The 13,189-nt window shown below is 51.9% G+C and overlaps 2 protein-coding genes across 3 annotated transcripts in view; one reads left to right on the top strand and one right to left on the bottom strand.

Annotated features, from left to right (window-relative positions):
• The window catches only part of ESYT1 (extended synaptotagmin 1), a 224,043-nt gene that overhangs the window by 39,223 nt on the left and 171,631 nt on the right, over positions 1 to 13,189 (bottom strand). The window lies entirely within an intron of this gene.
• Positions 7,462 to 13,189, top strand: part of ANKRD52 (ankyrin repeat domain 52) — a 30,057-nt gene continuing 24,329 nt past the window's right edge. Inside the window, exons 1-9 of the mRNA XM_049783992.1 lie at positions 7,462 to 7,577; positions 7,906 to 7,989; positions 8,436 to 8,514; positions 8,759 to 8,829; positions 10,053 to 10,253; positions 10,690 to 10,777; positions 10,910 to 11,052; positions 12,150 to 12,362; positions 12,659 to 12,737. Of these exons, the coding sequence (XP_049639949.1) occupies positions 7,551 to 7,577; positions 7,906 to 7,989; positions 8,436 to 8,514; positions 8,759 to 8,829; positions 10,053 to 10,253; positions 10,690 to 10,777; positions 10,910 to 11,052; positions 12,150 to 12,362; positions 12,659 to 12,737 (985 nt within the window). The 5' untranslated portion in view covers positions 7,462 to 7,550. The remainder of the gene's footprint in view (positions 7,578 to 7,905; positions 7,990 to 8,435; positions 8,515 to 8,758; positions 8,830 to 10,052; positions 10,254 to 10,689; positions 10,778 to 10,909; positions 11,053 to 12,149; positions 12,363 to 12,658; positions 12,738 to 13,189) is intronic.

Here is a 13,189-nt window from a genome sequence, read left to right as displayed (position 1 = left end):
GTGGCCCAAAAAAAAAAAAAACCAAAAAAAAACCCAACCTATTAAAGATAGATAGATAGATAGATAGATAGATAGATAGATAGATAGATAGGCAGATAGACAGATAGATAGATATTGGTTTTGGGGCCACACCCAATTATGTTCAGGGGATACTCCTGGCTATGCACTCAGAAATCACTCCTGGCTTGGGATGCCAGGGGATTGAACTGCGGGTCCATCCTAGGCTAGCAGGGGCAAGGCCTTACCGCTTGCGCCACTGCTCCGGCCCTAAAGGTCACATTTTTTTTTTTTGATTTTTTTTTGGGGGTCACACCCGGTAATGCTCAGGGGTTACTCCTGGCTATGTGCTCAGAAGTTGCTCCTGGCTTGGGGGACCATATGGGACACCGGGGGATCGAACCACGGTCCGTCCAAGGCTAGCGCAGGCAAGGCAGGCACCTTACCTTTAGCGCCACCGCCCGGCCCTAAAGGTCACATTTTATCTCACATTCCTCATTCTTTGTCTACCAGTTTCTTTAAGAAAAAGCAATTAGGGGCCGGGCGGTGGCGCTGGAGGTAAGGTGCCTGCCTTGCCTGCGCTAGCCTAGGACGGACCTCGGTTCGATCCCCCGGTGCCCCATATGGTCCCCCAAGAAGCCAGGAGCAACTTCTGAGCGCATAGCCAGGAGTAACCCCTGAGCGTCACAGGGTGTGGCCCAAAAACCAAAAAAAAAAAAAAAAAAGAAAAAGCAATTAGGGCCCGGAGAGATAGCACAGCGGCGTTTGCCTTGCAAGCAGCCGATCCAGGACCAAAGGTGGTTGGTTCGAATCCCGGTGTCCCATATGGTCCTTCGTGCCTGCCAGGAGCTATTTCTGAGCAGACAGCCAGGAGGAACCCCTGAGCAAGGCCGGGTGTGACCCAAAAACCAAAACCAAAAAAAAATAAAAAAATGGTAAAGAAAAAGCAATTGGGACCGGAGAGATAGCATGGAGGTAAAGCGTTTGCCTTGCATGCAGAGTTTGCCTTGCATGCAGAAGGATGGTGGCTCGATACCAGCATTCCATATGGTCCCCCGAGCCTGCCAGGAGCGATTTCTGAGCAGAGAGCCAGGAGTAACCCCTGAGCGCTGCTGGGTGTGACCCAAAAACCAAAAACCAAAAAAAAAAAAAAAAAAAGAAAAGAAAAGAAAATGCAATTAACAATATCTTGTTTATTCTTCTGGTATGAATCAAGATATTTGAGGTAATAAGAAATACAGATTATTGGAGTGAAGAGTGAAGACCTTTTTTTTTTTTTTTTTTTTTTTTTTTGTGGTTTTTGGGTCACACTCGGCAGTGCTCAGGGATTATTCCTGGCTCCAGGCTCAGAAATTGTTCCTCGGGGCCGGGCGGTGGCGCTGGAGGTAAGGTGCCTGCCTTGCCTGCGCTAACCTAGGACGGACCGCGGTTCGATCCCCCGGTGTCCCATATGGTCCCCCAAGAAGCCAGGAGCAACTTCTGAGCGCATAGCCAGGAGTAACCCCTGAGCGGCACAGGGTGTGGCCCAAAAACCAAAAAAAAAAAAAAAAAAAAGAAATTGTTCCTGGCAGGCATGGGGGACCATATGGTACGCCGGGATTCGAACCTATGACCTCCTGCATGAAAGGCAAACGCCTTACCTCCATGCTATCTCTCTGGTCCCTCTTTTTTTTTTTTTTTTTAGTTTTTGGGTCACACCCAGCGGTGCTCAGGGGTTACTCCTGGCTGTCTGCTCAGAAATAGCTCCTGGCAGGCACGGGGGACCATATGGGACACCGGGATTCGAACCAACCACCTTTGGTCCTGGATCGGCTGCTTGCAAGGCAAACGCCGCTGTGCTATCTCTCCGGGCCCTCTCCGGCCCCTCTTGAGGAGATCTTTTATAAAGAAATTTAGGTGTGGACTGGAGAGATAGCACAGCCTTGCATGTGGCTGACCTCGGTGGGACCTGGTATGATTCCCAGCATCCTATATGGTCCCCCAGCCTGCTAGGACGATTTCTGAGTGCAGAGCCAGGAGTGACCCCAGAGCACCGCTGAGTGTGGCCCAAAAACTAATCAATCTATCAATCAATAAATAAAGTTTAGGGGCCAGAGAGATAGCATGAAGGTAAGGAGTTTGCCTTTCATGCAGAAGGACGGCGGTTCGAATCCCGGCATCCCATATGGTCCCCTGTGCCTGCCAGGGGCAATTTCTGAGCATAGAGCCAGGAGTAACCCCTTAGTGCAGCCGGGTGTGACCCCAAAATAAATAAATAAATACATAAAGTTAAAAAAAAAAAAAGAGGGGCCGGAGAGATAGTATGGAGGTAAGGCATTTGCCTTTCATGCAGGTCATCGGTTTGAATCCTGGCGTCCCATATGGTCCCCTGTGCCTGCCAGGAGCAATTTCTGAGCATGGAGCCAAGAGTAACCCCTGAGCACTGCCAGGTGTGACCCAAAAACCACAAAAAAAAAAAAAAAAAAAAAAAAGAGATGTAGGGGCTGGAGCAGTGGCGCTGAGCAGTAAGGCATCTGCCTTACCAGAGCACTAGCTTAGGACAGACCACGGTTCGATCCCCCGGTGTCCCATAAGGTCCCCTAAACCCCCAAATCAGGAGCAATTTCTGAGCACATAGCCAGGAGTAACCCCTGAGCATCACCGGGTGTGACCCCCCCAAAAATAAACAAAAAAAAATTTAGGAGTTGGAGTGATAGTAAAGCGTGTGGGGCATTTGCTTTATACATGGATCTCAGGGATTATTCCTGGCTCTGTGCTCAGAAATTGTCCCTGGCAGGCTTTAGGGACCATATGGGATGCTGGGAATTGAACCACTATTCTTCCTGGTGGGCTGCACGCAAGGCAATTGCCCTACCATTATGCTATCGCTTCGGCTCTTTAAAAAACATTTCTTTTTTTTTTTTTGGGGGGGGCCACAACCCGGCCGTGCTCAGGGGTTACTCCTGGCTGTCTGCTCAGAAATAGCTCCTGGGGCAAGGAGAGATAGCACAGCGGTGTTTGCCTTGCAAGCAGCCGAGATCCAGGACCAAAGGTGGTTGGTTCGAATCCCGGTGTCCCATATGGTCCCCCCGTGCCTGCCAGGAGCTATTTCTGAGCAGACAGCCAGGAGTAACCCCTGAGCACCGCCGGGTGTGGCCCAAAAACCAAAAGAAAAAAAAAGAAAAACCCCTGTAGCCATACTAATAAGGTGTCATGATAAATGTGGTGTCATGATGTATGAATCCTGCATAGCTTGGTTACAGTAATATGGACTGCTGGGGAACTAAACCCAGATTGGGTGTGCCCAGGGATAGGCCTTAGGTAAGATATGTGTGTGTGTGTGTGTGTGTGTGTGTGTGTGTGTGTGTGTGTGTGTATGTGTGTGTATGTGTGTGTGAGATAGCTGGTGGCATTTAAGGGTTACTCCTTGCAGATTCTGGGGACCATGTGGGATGCTGAAGATTGAATCCTGGTCAGTCACGTGGAAGGCAAACAAAATGCTCTACCCTCTGGCTACAGGTAAGATATTTTTATATCTATGCCTTGACAGATGTCACTATATTATATTTCTGCTTTATTGTTGGTGGGGGTGGGGGGCTATGTTCAGGGCTTACTCCTAACTATGTGCTCAAGGAGCATTCCTGGCAGGCTTTTTTTTTTTTTTTTTTTTTGGTTTTTGGGCCACACCTGTTTGCCACTCAGGGGTTACTCCTGGCTATGCGTTCAGAAATTGCTCCTGGCTTGGGGGACCATATGGGAAACCGGGGGATAGAACCTCGGTCCGTCCTACGCTAGCACTGGGAAGGCAGACACCTTACCTCTAGCGCCACCTTCCTGGCCCTGTTCCTGGCAGGCTTGATGGACAATATGGGTTGCCAGGAATTGAACCTGGGCTGGGTATGTGCAGGGCACTAACTGCTCTAGCCACCATTCTATCTCTCTGGCCCCCTTCTTCTGCATTTACTTATTTATTTATTTGGTTTTTGGGTAACACCAGGCAGCGCTCAGGGGTCACTCCTGGCTACATGCTCAGAAATTGCTCCTGGCAGGCTCTGGGGACCATATGGGATGCCGGGATTCGAACCAATGACCTTCTGCATGAAAGGCAAACACCTTATCTCCATGCTATCTCTCTGGCTCCTATTTTTTTATTTATTTATTTTTGCTTTTGGGACATACCTCTCACAGCTTGGAGACCACTTTGGGCTCTTAAGAGGAGGAGAGTTTGCTCCTGTAGTGCTCAGTGTTGCCAGATTAAAATCAGGACTCTGGCATACAAAGCATATACACTCCAGTCCCTTAGGAGTTATATCTCCTTGGTTCCAGCACATCTTTCCAATGATGTTTCCAGGCTGGAAAGAACATGAGTAGCATGCAGGAGGCTCAAGTTTAATCATCAGTACCATCTGGTCCCCTAAGCATAGTTGCATTAACTCAAAAATAAAAAACTTAAAGGTGTTTCCTTCTTAGAACATAGTGTTTGTTTTTGTTTGTTTGAAGACATACCCAGTGGTGCTCAGGGCTTATTCCTTTATCTGCACTCAGGGATTACTCTTGGCAGAGCTCAGGGGACCATAGGTGGCAATGTGGATTGTATCCAGGTCCTCTGAGAGCAAGGCAAGGGCCCTACCTGCTGTACTATGTCTCTGGCTCCAGAACATACGTATTGAATGTTCAAAGGTCTAAACAAGACTCTGAATTATAGTTTATACATTGTATCAATGTATAAACTTCCTTCCTTCTTTCCTCCCTCCCTCCCTCCCTCCCTCCCTCCCTCCCTCCCTTCCTTCCTTCCTTCCTTCCTTCCTTCCTTCCTTCCTTCCTTCCTTCCTTCCTTCCTTCCTTCCTTCCTTCCTTCCTTCCTTCCTTCCTTCTATAGTCCACATGTAAGACAAGAACCTTATAAATTCTGGATTAAAGTGAACTCCATCCAGTTTTTCTTTAATTTACTGCATTCTGGCCTCTGCAGTGGAAAAGAGAAAACTCCCTCAGTTTGGAGAAAAATTTGGAGAAAAATTCTGGAGACTTTTGAAGTATGAGCTACCACTTTCCTCTAGCAGTGAAACCTAAAGTGCTCCTCTGTTGGTCTTGAAGGCTTTCTTTCAGCCACCAGATGTCAGTTGACAGAATCTTTTCGCAAAGGTTTGTGTGTGTGTGTGTGTGTGTGTGTGTGTGTGTGTGTGTGTGTGTATGTGTGTGTGTGTTTTGTTTTTTAATCACAACTAGTGCTTAGGGGTTACTCTGGGCTCTGCACTCTGGGGTCGCTCCTGGAAGTATTTAGGGGGATCATATGGGATTTTAAAGATGGAACCTGTATCAGTTGCATGCAAGGCAAATACCCTACCCACTATAATATATTGGCTTGGCCCACAAAAGTTTTTTTTTAAAGAAGGAAATTGGGGGTGGTTTGGGCCACACTCAGAGATGCTCAGGGGTTACTCCTGGCTCTGTACTCAAGAAGTACTCTTGGATGCTTGGGAGACCATATGAGGCACCAGGGACTAAATCCAGGCCAACCTTACGCAAGGCAAGTACCTTACCCACTATATTACCTCTCTAGACCCCAGAAGAATGCTTTTTACCATCTGAACATTTTTACAGTATTGATATTGATCCTAGGAGATAATTCAAAGTTGTGGAGCACAGGATGGGGAGCCCTGATCTTAATCTTTGGTATTACATGGCCACTGAGGCTACTCCTAGGTATCCTGGACCCCTAGGGCCCCCCAAGGAGTAAGGACACTACATCTGCTTTTGTTAATGTCAAAAGGTCTGAGCATGGATGGGTCCCAGCATCAACATCAAAGCAGCAAGCTTCCCATAACAGGGCAGAAAATCACAGGGAATTAGTCCTGGACTTTCACTTTCTCTCTCTCTCTCTCTCTCTCTCTCTCTCTCTCTCTCTCTCTCTCTCTCTCTCTCTTCTCTCCTCTCTCTCTTCTCTCTTCTCTCTCTCTTCTCTCATCTCTCTCTTCTCTCCTCTCTCTCTTCTCTCTTCTCTCCTCTCTCTCTCCTCTCTCTCTCTCCTCTCTCTCTTCTCTCTTCTCTCTCTCTTCTCTCATCTCTCTCTTCTCTCCTCTCTCTCTTCTCTCTTCTCTCCTCTCTCTCTCCTCTCTCTCTCTCCTCTCTCTCTCTGTCTCTGTCTCTGTCTCTGTCTCTGTCTCTCTCTCTCTCTCTCTCTCTCTCTCTCTTTCTCTCTCGCACCAGGTGGAGTTAAAGTTGGAACTGGGGTTGGTCATGTAAGGCAGGTGCAGGGAGGACTTTAATTCATTTTGGGAAGGGCCCAGCTTGTAGTGCTCAGAGCATACTGGGGGATATTGTATTAAAATAAATTAATAGGGACTGTAGAGATAGTACAGGCTTAAGGCACTTGCCTCGCACACGGCAAACTCTAGTTTGATCCCTGGCATCCCCTGAGCACTAGTAGTAATCTCCCAGAGCACAGAACTAGGCGTAATCCCTGAGCTCTGCCAGATTTGCACCCTTACCCAAACAAAACAAAAAATTGGGGTGGAGAGATAGATAGCCCAATGGGCTGATCATATCCTTTGTATATAGAACAGGGTTAATCTGTTTTTGTTTGTTGTTGTTGTTGAGCCACACCCAGCGGTGTGTGAATTACTCCTGGTGGTGTTCGGGGGACCCTATGGGATTGCTGAAGTGAAACCCAGGTCAATTGCATATTGCATATAAATTAAGCATCTTACCTTGCACGCGGTCAACCCAGGATGGGCCCAGGTTCGATTCCAGGCATCCCATAGGGTCCCCCGAGCCTGCCTGGAGCAATTTCTGAGCGCAGAACCAGGAGTAACCCCTGAGAGTTGACCCAAACAGCATTCCAAAAACGCCCTATCAGCTGGTACTGTCAACCGGACTAGTATAGCTATAGAAATACAAATCTCCTTCTGTCTCTGTCTCTGTCTGTCTGTCTGTCTGTCTGTCTGTCTGTCTGTCTGTCTGTCTGTCTGTCTCATCTTCCCTATCTTCTCTGTGCCTGGGGGGGCTTCAGGCCTCCTCCACTCGGCAGCACAGTCCCCAACACTTTGCAAAAGGGGGAGCACTTGGTGACTTTGTAGCCGAGTCCTGTAACCAAAACAGGTGAGAAGTAACAACCACTGGCAAGAAGGCAGAAAGCAATCTCCCCTCCCTCCTTCTGGGCGATCGATCCCCAGCCCTGCCAGTCAGCCAGCCAGCCAGCCAGGCAGCCTCCCCTGCTCCTTCCCAAGTGGTGTTGGGGTCCAGGGGGGTCGCCTTGGGATCCCCGAGGCAGTGGAGGGAGGCCTTGGTGGGCGGAGGCGGAGCTCTCTGGGCTTGGGGCGTCGGCCCGGGGGCGAGGCGAGTCAGCCCCAGATCCGGGGGGCGCCGGGGGCCGGAGCGGAGGGCGCGGAGCCGATCGGGGCCCGGCCGGCCGCCAGGGAGCGCTGCGGGGGCCCCGCTCGCCCGCCCCCCGGTAGGCGGGGCCGCACTCTCCCCGCAGCCGCCGCCGCAGCCGCCGCCTGGGCCGCCCCGAGTCCCCGGTGGAGCCGCCGCCGCCGCCGCCCGGAGCTCGATGCGGACGGAGCCCGGGCCGGGCCATGGGGATCCTCAGCATCACGGACCAGGTCGGCCCCCGCGCCGCGCCGCGCCCGGCCCGCCGCCCGCGCCCGAGCCGAGCCCGCCGGCCGCCGCCGCCACGCGAGCCCGGGGATGTGCGGCCTAGCCTGGGCCCGAGCCCGGGGCGCCCGCCCCGCCGCGCCCCGCCCAGCCGGGCCGGGGGTGCCCTTGGGGGTGCCGGGGGGGCCCTTGGCGAGCTCCGGGCGCCCTTCTCTGCCCCTTTCCCCGCTCGGATCCCTTCGGCGGCGCCTGCACCCCCCCAAATCCCGACGGGGCACCCCCACTCCGGTTCCGCTCCCCGAATGGAACCCCGCTTCTCCACCTCTCTCCCTGCAGCCGCCCCTGGTCCAGGCCATCTTTAGCCGCGATGTGGAGGAAGTCCGATCCCTGCTCTCGCAGAAGGAGAACATCAACGTGCTGGTTGGTGAATTGGGGGGCCGGGGATGGGGGGCCGGGTTAGCTGCTGCTTAGGGCTTGGCTCAATTACCTGGGTGCCAGGGATCCTTTCCTGGAAAAGGGCGCTTCTGCTCTAAGGTCTCAACCCAGCCCAGGCCAGGATGCCCAGAAACGGTGCTGGATCCAGAACCGTGGGTGTCTGTCTGTCTGTCTGTCTGTCTGTCTGTCTGACTGCAGCGCCCCCCACTCCTCCTTGGAGAAGGAGGCCGCCCAAGCCCGCCCGGTGGTCCTTCTTGCATCTCCTTCCTCCACTTTTGAGCTTAGGTGGGCAAGGTGGGCATGCACAGGTTGCAAAACCCCTTGGGGTAAGACATGATGGAGGAAAGAAAGTCTGGCACGGTAAAGATTTGGACTGGGGGGCCCCCTGTTAGGCACCCCCCCCCTTAGCTGCTCTTTTTCTGCCTTTCCAGGACCAAGAGAGGCGAACCCCACTGCATGCTGCTGCCTACGTAGGCGATATCCCCATCCTCCAGTTGCTACTGATGTCAGGTGAAAGTTGGGAGCAGCGGGAAGGTGTGTCTCCTAGGGATGGACCCAAGGGGCGGAGCTTTTTTCTCTTTCTCTCCAAATTGGGAAGGAGCCTTTCCCCCCCTCTTCTTCCTGATCCGAATGTTGTTCTCCAGTGCTTGGTCCAGAAGAGGCCCCTTTGCTAACCCAGTTAAGTGCCCTGATGCCTGGCTTCCTTTCCTACCCCTGTCCCACCTCACTGAAAGATGAACTCATCCCCCCATAGGTGCTAATGTCAACGCTAAAGACACACTGTGGCTGACCCCTCTTCATCGTGCTGCTGCCTCCCGAAATGAGGTATAGGTGTCCCCCTCTTTTCTCTCTTCCCAAGACGATGGTTGTTTCTAGGTAGAGGTAGAGGTATAGGGCTAGAGAGAGAGTCTCAGTCCTATGCCCTATAGGCTGGCTGGTCTTCCCCGGTAGGGAATCAACCAGACCTTGGGCCCTCCCTTCCACTCCCAGAATTGGCCGGTGAGGGGGGGCTGAGTGCTGCCAGCTGCTGTGACGTCAGGGGAGAGCTTAACACTGGGCTGGCAGACTGCAGGGGGCCCTGTTGCCAGGCTGAGTGACTCATCCCTCCCTGGGGGGCCACCTTGGGTCTAATCCCCTTCTGGGCACTGAGGTTTCTCTTCATTGCTGTGAAGGGTGGGGGACCGGTCTGGTTCATTTCTGCCCCTCGTGCAGCATCAGGTTGACAGCACAAAGGTCAAAGATGCTTTGGGCAGTGGACCCATCGGCTATGAGAAGTGGTGAAGGAGACCTTTCTCCTGGCTCTAGAGGCTGAAGTCCATGGGAAAGGGATGGGTAGAGACGAGGAGGGGCCTTTTGGCCTGAATTTTGGAGACCAATCAGTATCTTGTTTACTAAGGCCGGGGAAATGACTTGATATCTTTTGAAGAGTCCAAAGAGGGTGTTAAGGCATTCACAGAGCAGGAATGGGTGTGTGTGTATGTGTGTGTGTGTGTATGTGTGGTTTTTGTGTGTTGTGTGTGTGTGTGTGTGGTTTTTTAAGAGCCCAAGGAGGGTGTTAAAGCATTCACAGAGCAAGAATGTTTTACGTGTGTGTGTGTGGTGCTAGGAAACGGAACCCAGGGCCTCACATATGCAGGCAAGGACTTTGTTGCTGAACCACATCCTCAGACGCAGAAATCTGCTTCTTTCCTCAGAGCAGTGGGGATGCTCTGTTTGCTTGGCTTGGCTTGGCTTGCATTGTGGCTGAGGTAAATGAGGGTGAAGATGCAAGGGTCAGGCTTGGGCAGTGATTACAGGAGGCATGAGAAGAGGCAGGAAGCCATGCTTTCCTCAGGAAGGCAGCAAATCTGTAGTCCACAAGAAGATCCAGGAGATGGAAAGTAGGTATTGAGAGGCTGGGTGTGTTGGCAAGTGAGTGGAAGGAAATCTGTGGGGAGATGGGGCTGCATGTGCCATGCCCTCCCATCTCTCCTCTCACTTCTAACTTCCTTGCTAATGTACTTTCTACTCCTGAGCTAATGTCTCTCTCTTCCCTTGCTCCTCAACAGAAGGTGCTGGGGTTGCTGCTGGCACATGCAGCAGATGTGAATGCCCGGGACAAGCTGTGGCAGACACCGCTGCATGTGGCTGCTGCCAACCGGGCCACCAAGTGCGCCGAGGCACTGGCACCCCTGCTGAGCAGTCTCAATGTAGCTGACAGGAGTGGACGCAGTGCCCTGCACCATGCAGTACATAGTGGGCATCTTGAGGTGAGGAGCCCTCTATGCCACTCCTCACACAGGGCTTCTCCTCTCTCTTCTTACTTTATTTGGAGGCCCTACCTGGTGGTGCTCAGGGGTTACTCTGACTCTGCACTCAGGATTCAGTCCTGGCAGTGCTTGGGGAGCCAGATGGGATGTGAGGGACTAAACCTGGGTCAGCAGTGTGCAAGGCAAATGTTCTACCCACTGCACTTTCACTCTGGCCCCAACCCTCTCTCTCCTTGACTGCTGCTCCCTCTTCCCTGCTGCTAGACCATCGGGTCTTAGGGAGAAGCAGCCTGAAGGGTTCTATAAATTAGGCTCTGTTGTTCAATGCATGGTCAGATTAGATGGAGATTCTTTCCAGAGACTGCGGCCACGGCTCACTGGTACCAGGGAAGCGTGTGTCTGGCCCTGAGCAGGTGTCTTTCCTATCCTGACACAGACAGTGAACCTGCTTCTCAACAAGGGAGCCAGCCTGAATGTCTGTGACAAGAAGGAGCGGCAGCCTTTGCACTGGGCAGCATTCCTAGGTGAGAATGGGACCTAGGCCTTTCCGATCCCATGAAACTGGGTGAAGGGTCGCTGCCTTTGCAGAGTGGAGTGAGCCTGACAGAGCCTGACGTTGGCCCCCTTCAGCGAAAATATTCTCTCTCTCTCCCCAGGGCACTTAGAGGTTCTGAAGCTGCTGGTGGCACGGGGAGCAGATCTCGGCTGCAAGGATCGAAAGGGCTACGGGCTGCTCCACACGGCTGCTGCCAGTGGCCAGATCGAAGTGGTCAAGTACCTGCTCCGGATGGGAGCTGAGGTCAGAGTGCTGGGGTGTGAAGGGCAGGCGTTGGAGAGTCAGGGTCTGACATCCGACAGCAAGGACCGGGCCAGGCTTGTTGGCATGGGGCTGGCTGGGATGTCAGGAGCCTAAAGTGAGGATCTAAAGGAGCTTCCCATCTTCTTTTTTTAATTTAAAATTTTAATTATTTTATTATTTTTTTATTTATCTTTTATTTTTGGGTCACATCCGGCAGTGCTCAGAGGTTACTCCTGGCTCTCTGCTCAGAAATTGCTCCTGGCAGGCTCAGGGGACCATATGGGATGCCGGGATTCAAACCAATGACCTTCTGCATGAAAGGCAAACGCCTTACTGCCATGCTATCTCTCCAGCCCCAAAACTTTATTTCTTGATTAATTGATTGATTATCTTTTGGGCCACACCCAATGGTGCTCAGTGATCACTCCTGGCTCTGCATGCAGAAATCCTCCCTGGCTGATTGGGGAATTATATAGGATGCTGGGAATCAATCCATCGTCCATCCTGGTTCGGCTGCATGCAAGGCAAATGCCCTACTGCTATGCTATCCCTCCGGCTGCTTCCCTTATTTTTTTTGGTTTTGGGTCACACCCAGCGGCGCTCAGGGGTTATTCCTGGCTCTGTGCTTCGAAATTGCTCCTGGCAGGCTTGGTGGACTATTTGGGATGCCGGGATTTAAACCACCATCTATCCTGGGTCAGCTATGTGCAAGGCTAATGTCCTACCACTGTGCTATATCTCCGGCCCCTGCTCCCCTTATTCTTTTTATTTTTTTTGGGGGGGGTCACACCTGGCAGCGCTCAGGGGTTACTCCTGGCTCCACGCTCAGAAATTGCTCCTGACAGGTTCTGGGGACCACATAGGACGCCTGGATTCGAACCATCGACCTTCTGTATGCAAGGCAAATGCCTTGCCTCCATGCTATCTCTCCAGCCTGCTTCCCTTATTTTTATTGATAGTGCCCTTAGGCTTTTGGACCTGGATCCTGAAGCTGAGAGGACTGCAACAGTCATTTAGTTCCTGGGATTCTCTAGGCTCTCTGTTGGTTTCCACTTTGCCCAAACTGATACCTCCCTTTTTCACCCCTGCACATGCAGATCGATGAGCCCAATGCTTTTGGAAACACAGCTTTGCACATTGCCTGCTACCTGGGCCAGGATGCTGTGGCTATTGAGCTGGTGAATGCAGGAGCCAATGTCAACCAGCCGAATGACAAGGGCTTTACACCACTGCATGTGGCGGCAGTATCCACCAACGGCGCGCTCTGCTTGGAGCTCTTGGTCAATAATGGGGCAGATGTCAACTACCAGGTACGTGAAGGGACGAGACCAAGACCTGTGGGGAGAAGAACTGGGCCCAGGAAGTCCTGGCTAGTTTTCCCCTCTGAATTCCCCGGGAATTGCCCGCTTGCCTCTTGGGTTGATTAAACCAGTGGTTTTCAGGTGCCATTTTTGAAAACTCTGGGTTAGAACTGACAAGGAATCTAGAAGTGTGTGAAAGAGATGTTCACACAACCCCTCTGTCCTCAAGATATCTCCCTCAAAAGGGCTACAGGGCATTCTCCATGCTTTGCACTGAAAATGAAAAATATGTTGTGTTTCTACAGAGCAAAGAAGGGAAAAGCCCTCTGCATATGGCTGCCATCCATGGCCGTTTCACCCGCTCCCAGATCCTCATCCAGAATGGTACGAACTAGGAGTCATTGTACTCTGTTCTTTCCCAAAGAACTTATCTTTGATTTTCTGAACCCCTTTCCTTCCTTTTTTTTTTTTTTTTTTTTTTTTTTTTGTTTTTGGGCCACACCCGGCAGTGCTCAGGGGTTACTCCTGGCTGTCTGCTCAGAAATAGCTCCTGGCAGGCACGGGGGACCACATGGGACACCGGAATTCAAACCAACCACCTTTGGTCCTAGATCGGCTGCTTGCGAGGCAAACGCCATTGTGCTGTCTCTCCAGGCCCCCTTTCCTTCCTTAATCCAGCTCCCAGCCCATCTTGTTTGCTTTTTGTTTGTTTATTTGTTTGATTGGTTGGTTTTGGGTCCACACCTGTCGTCACTCAGGGGTTACTCCTGGCTCTGTGTTCAGAAATCACTGCGGGCAGGCTCAGGGGACCATATGGTGTGCCAGGGATCAAACCA

This window comes from Suncus etruscus, chromosome 11, assembly GCF_024139225.1.
Source record: "Suncus etruscus isolate mSunEtr1 chromosome 11, mSunEtr1.pri.cur, whole genome shotgun sequence".
In the NCBI taxonomy this organism is placed as follows: Eukaryota; Metazoa; Chordata; class Mammalia; order Eulipotyphla; family Soricidae; genus Suncus; species Suncus etruscus.
Note: the sequence above shows the minus strand (reverse complement) of the source record. Positions and strands in the feature narration are given on the sequence as shown.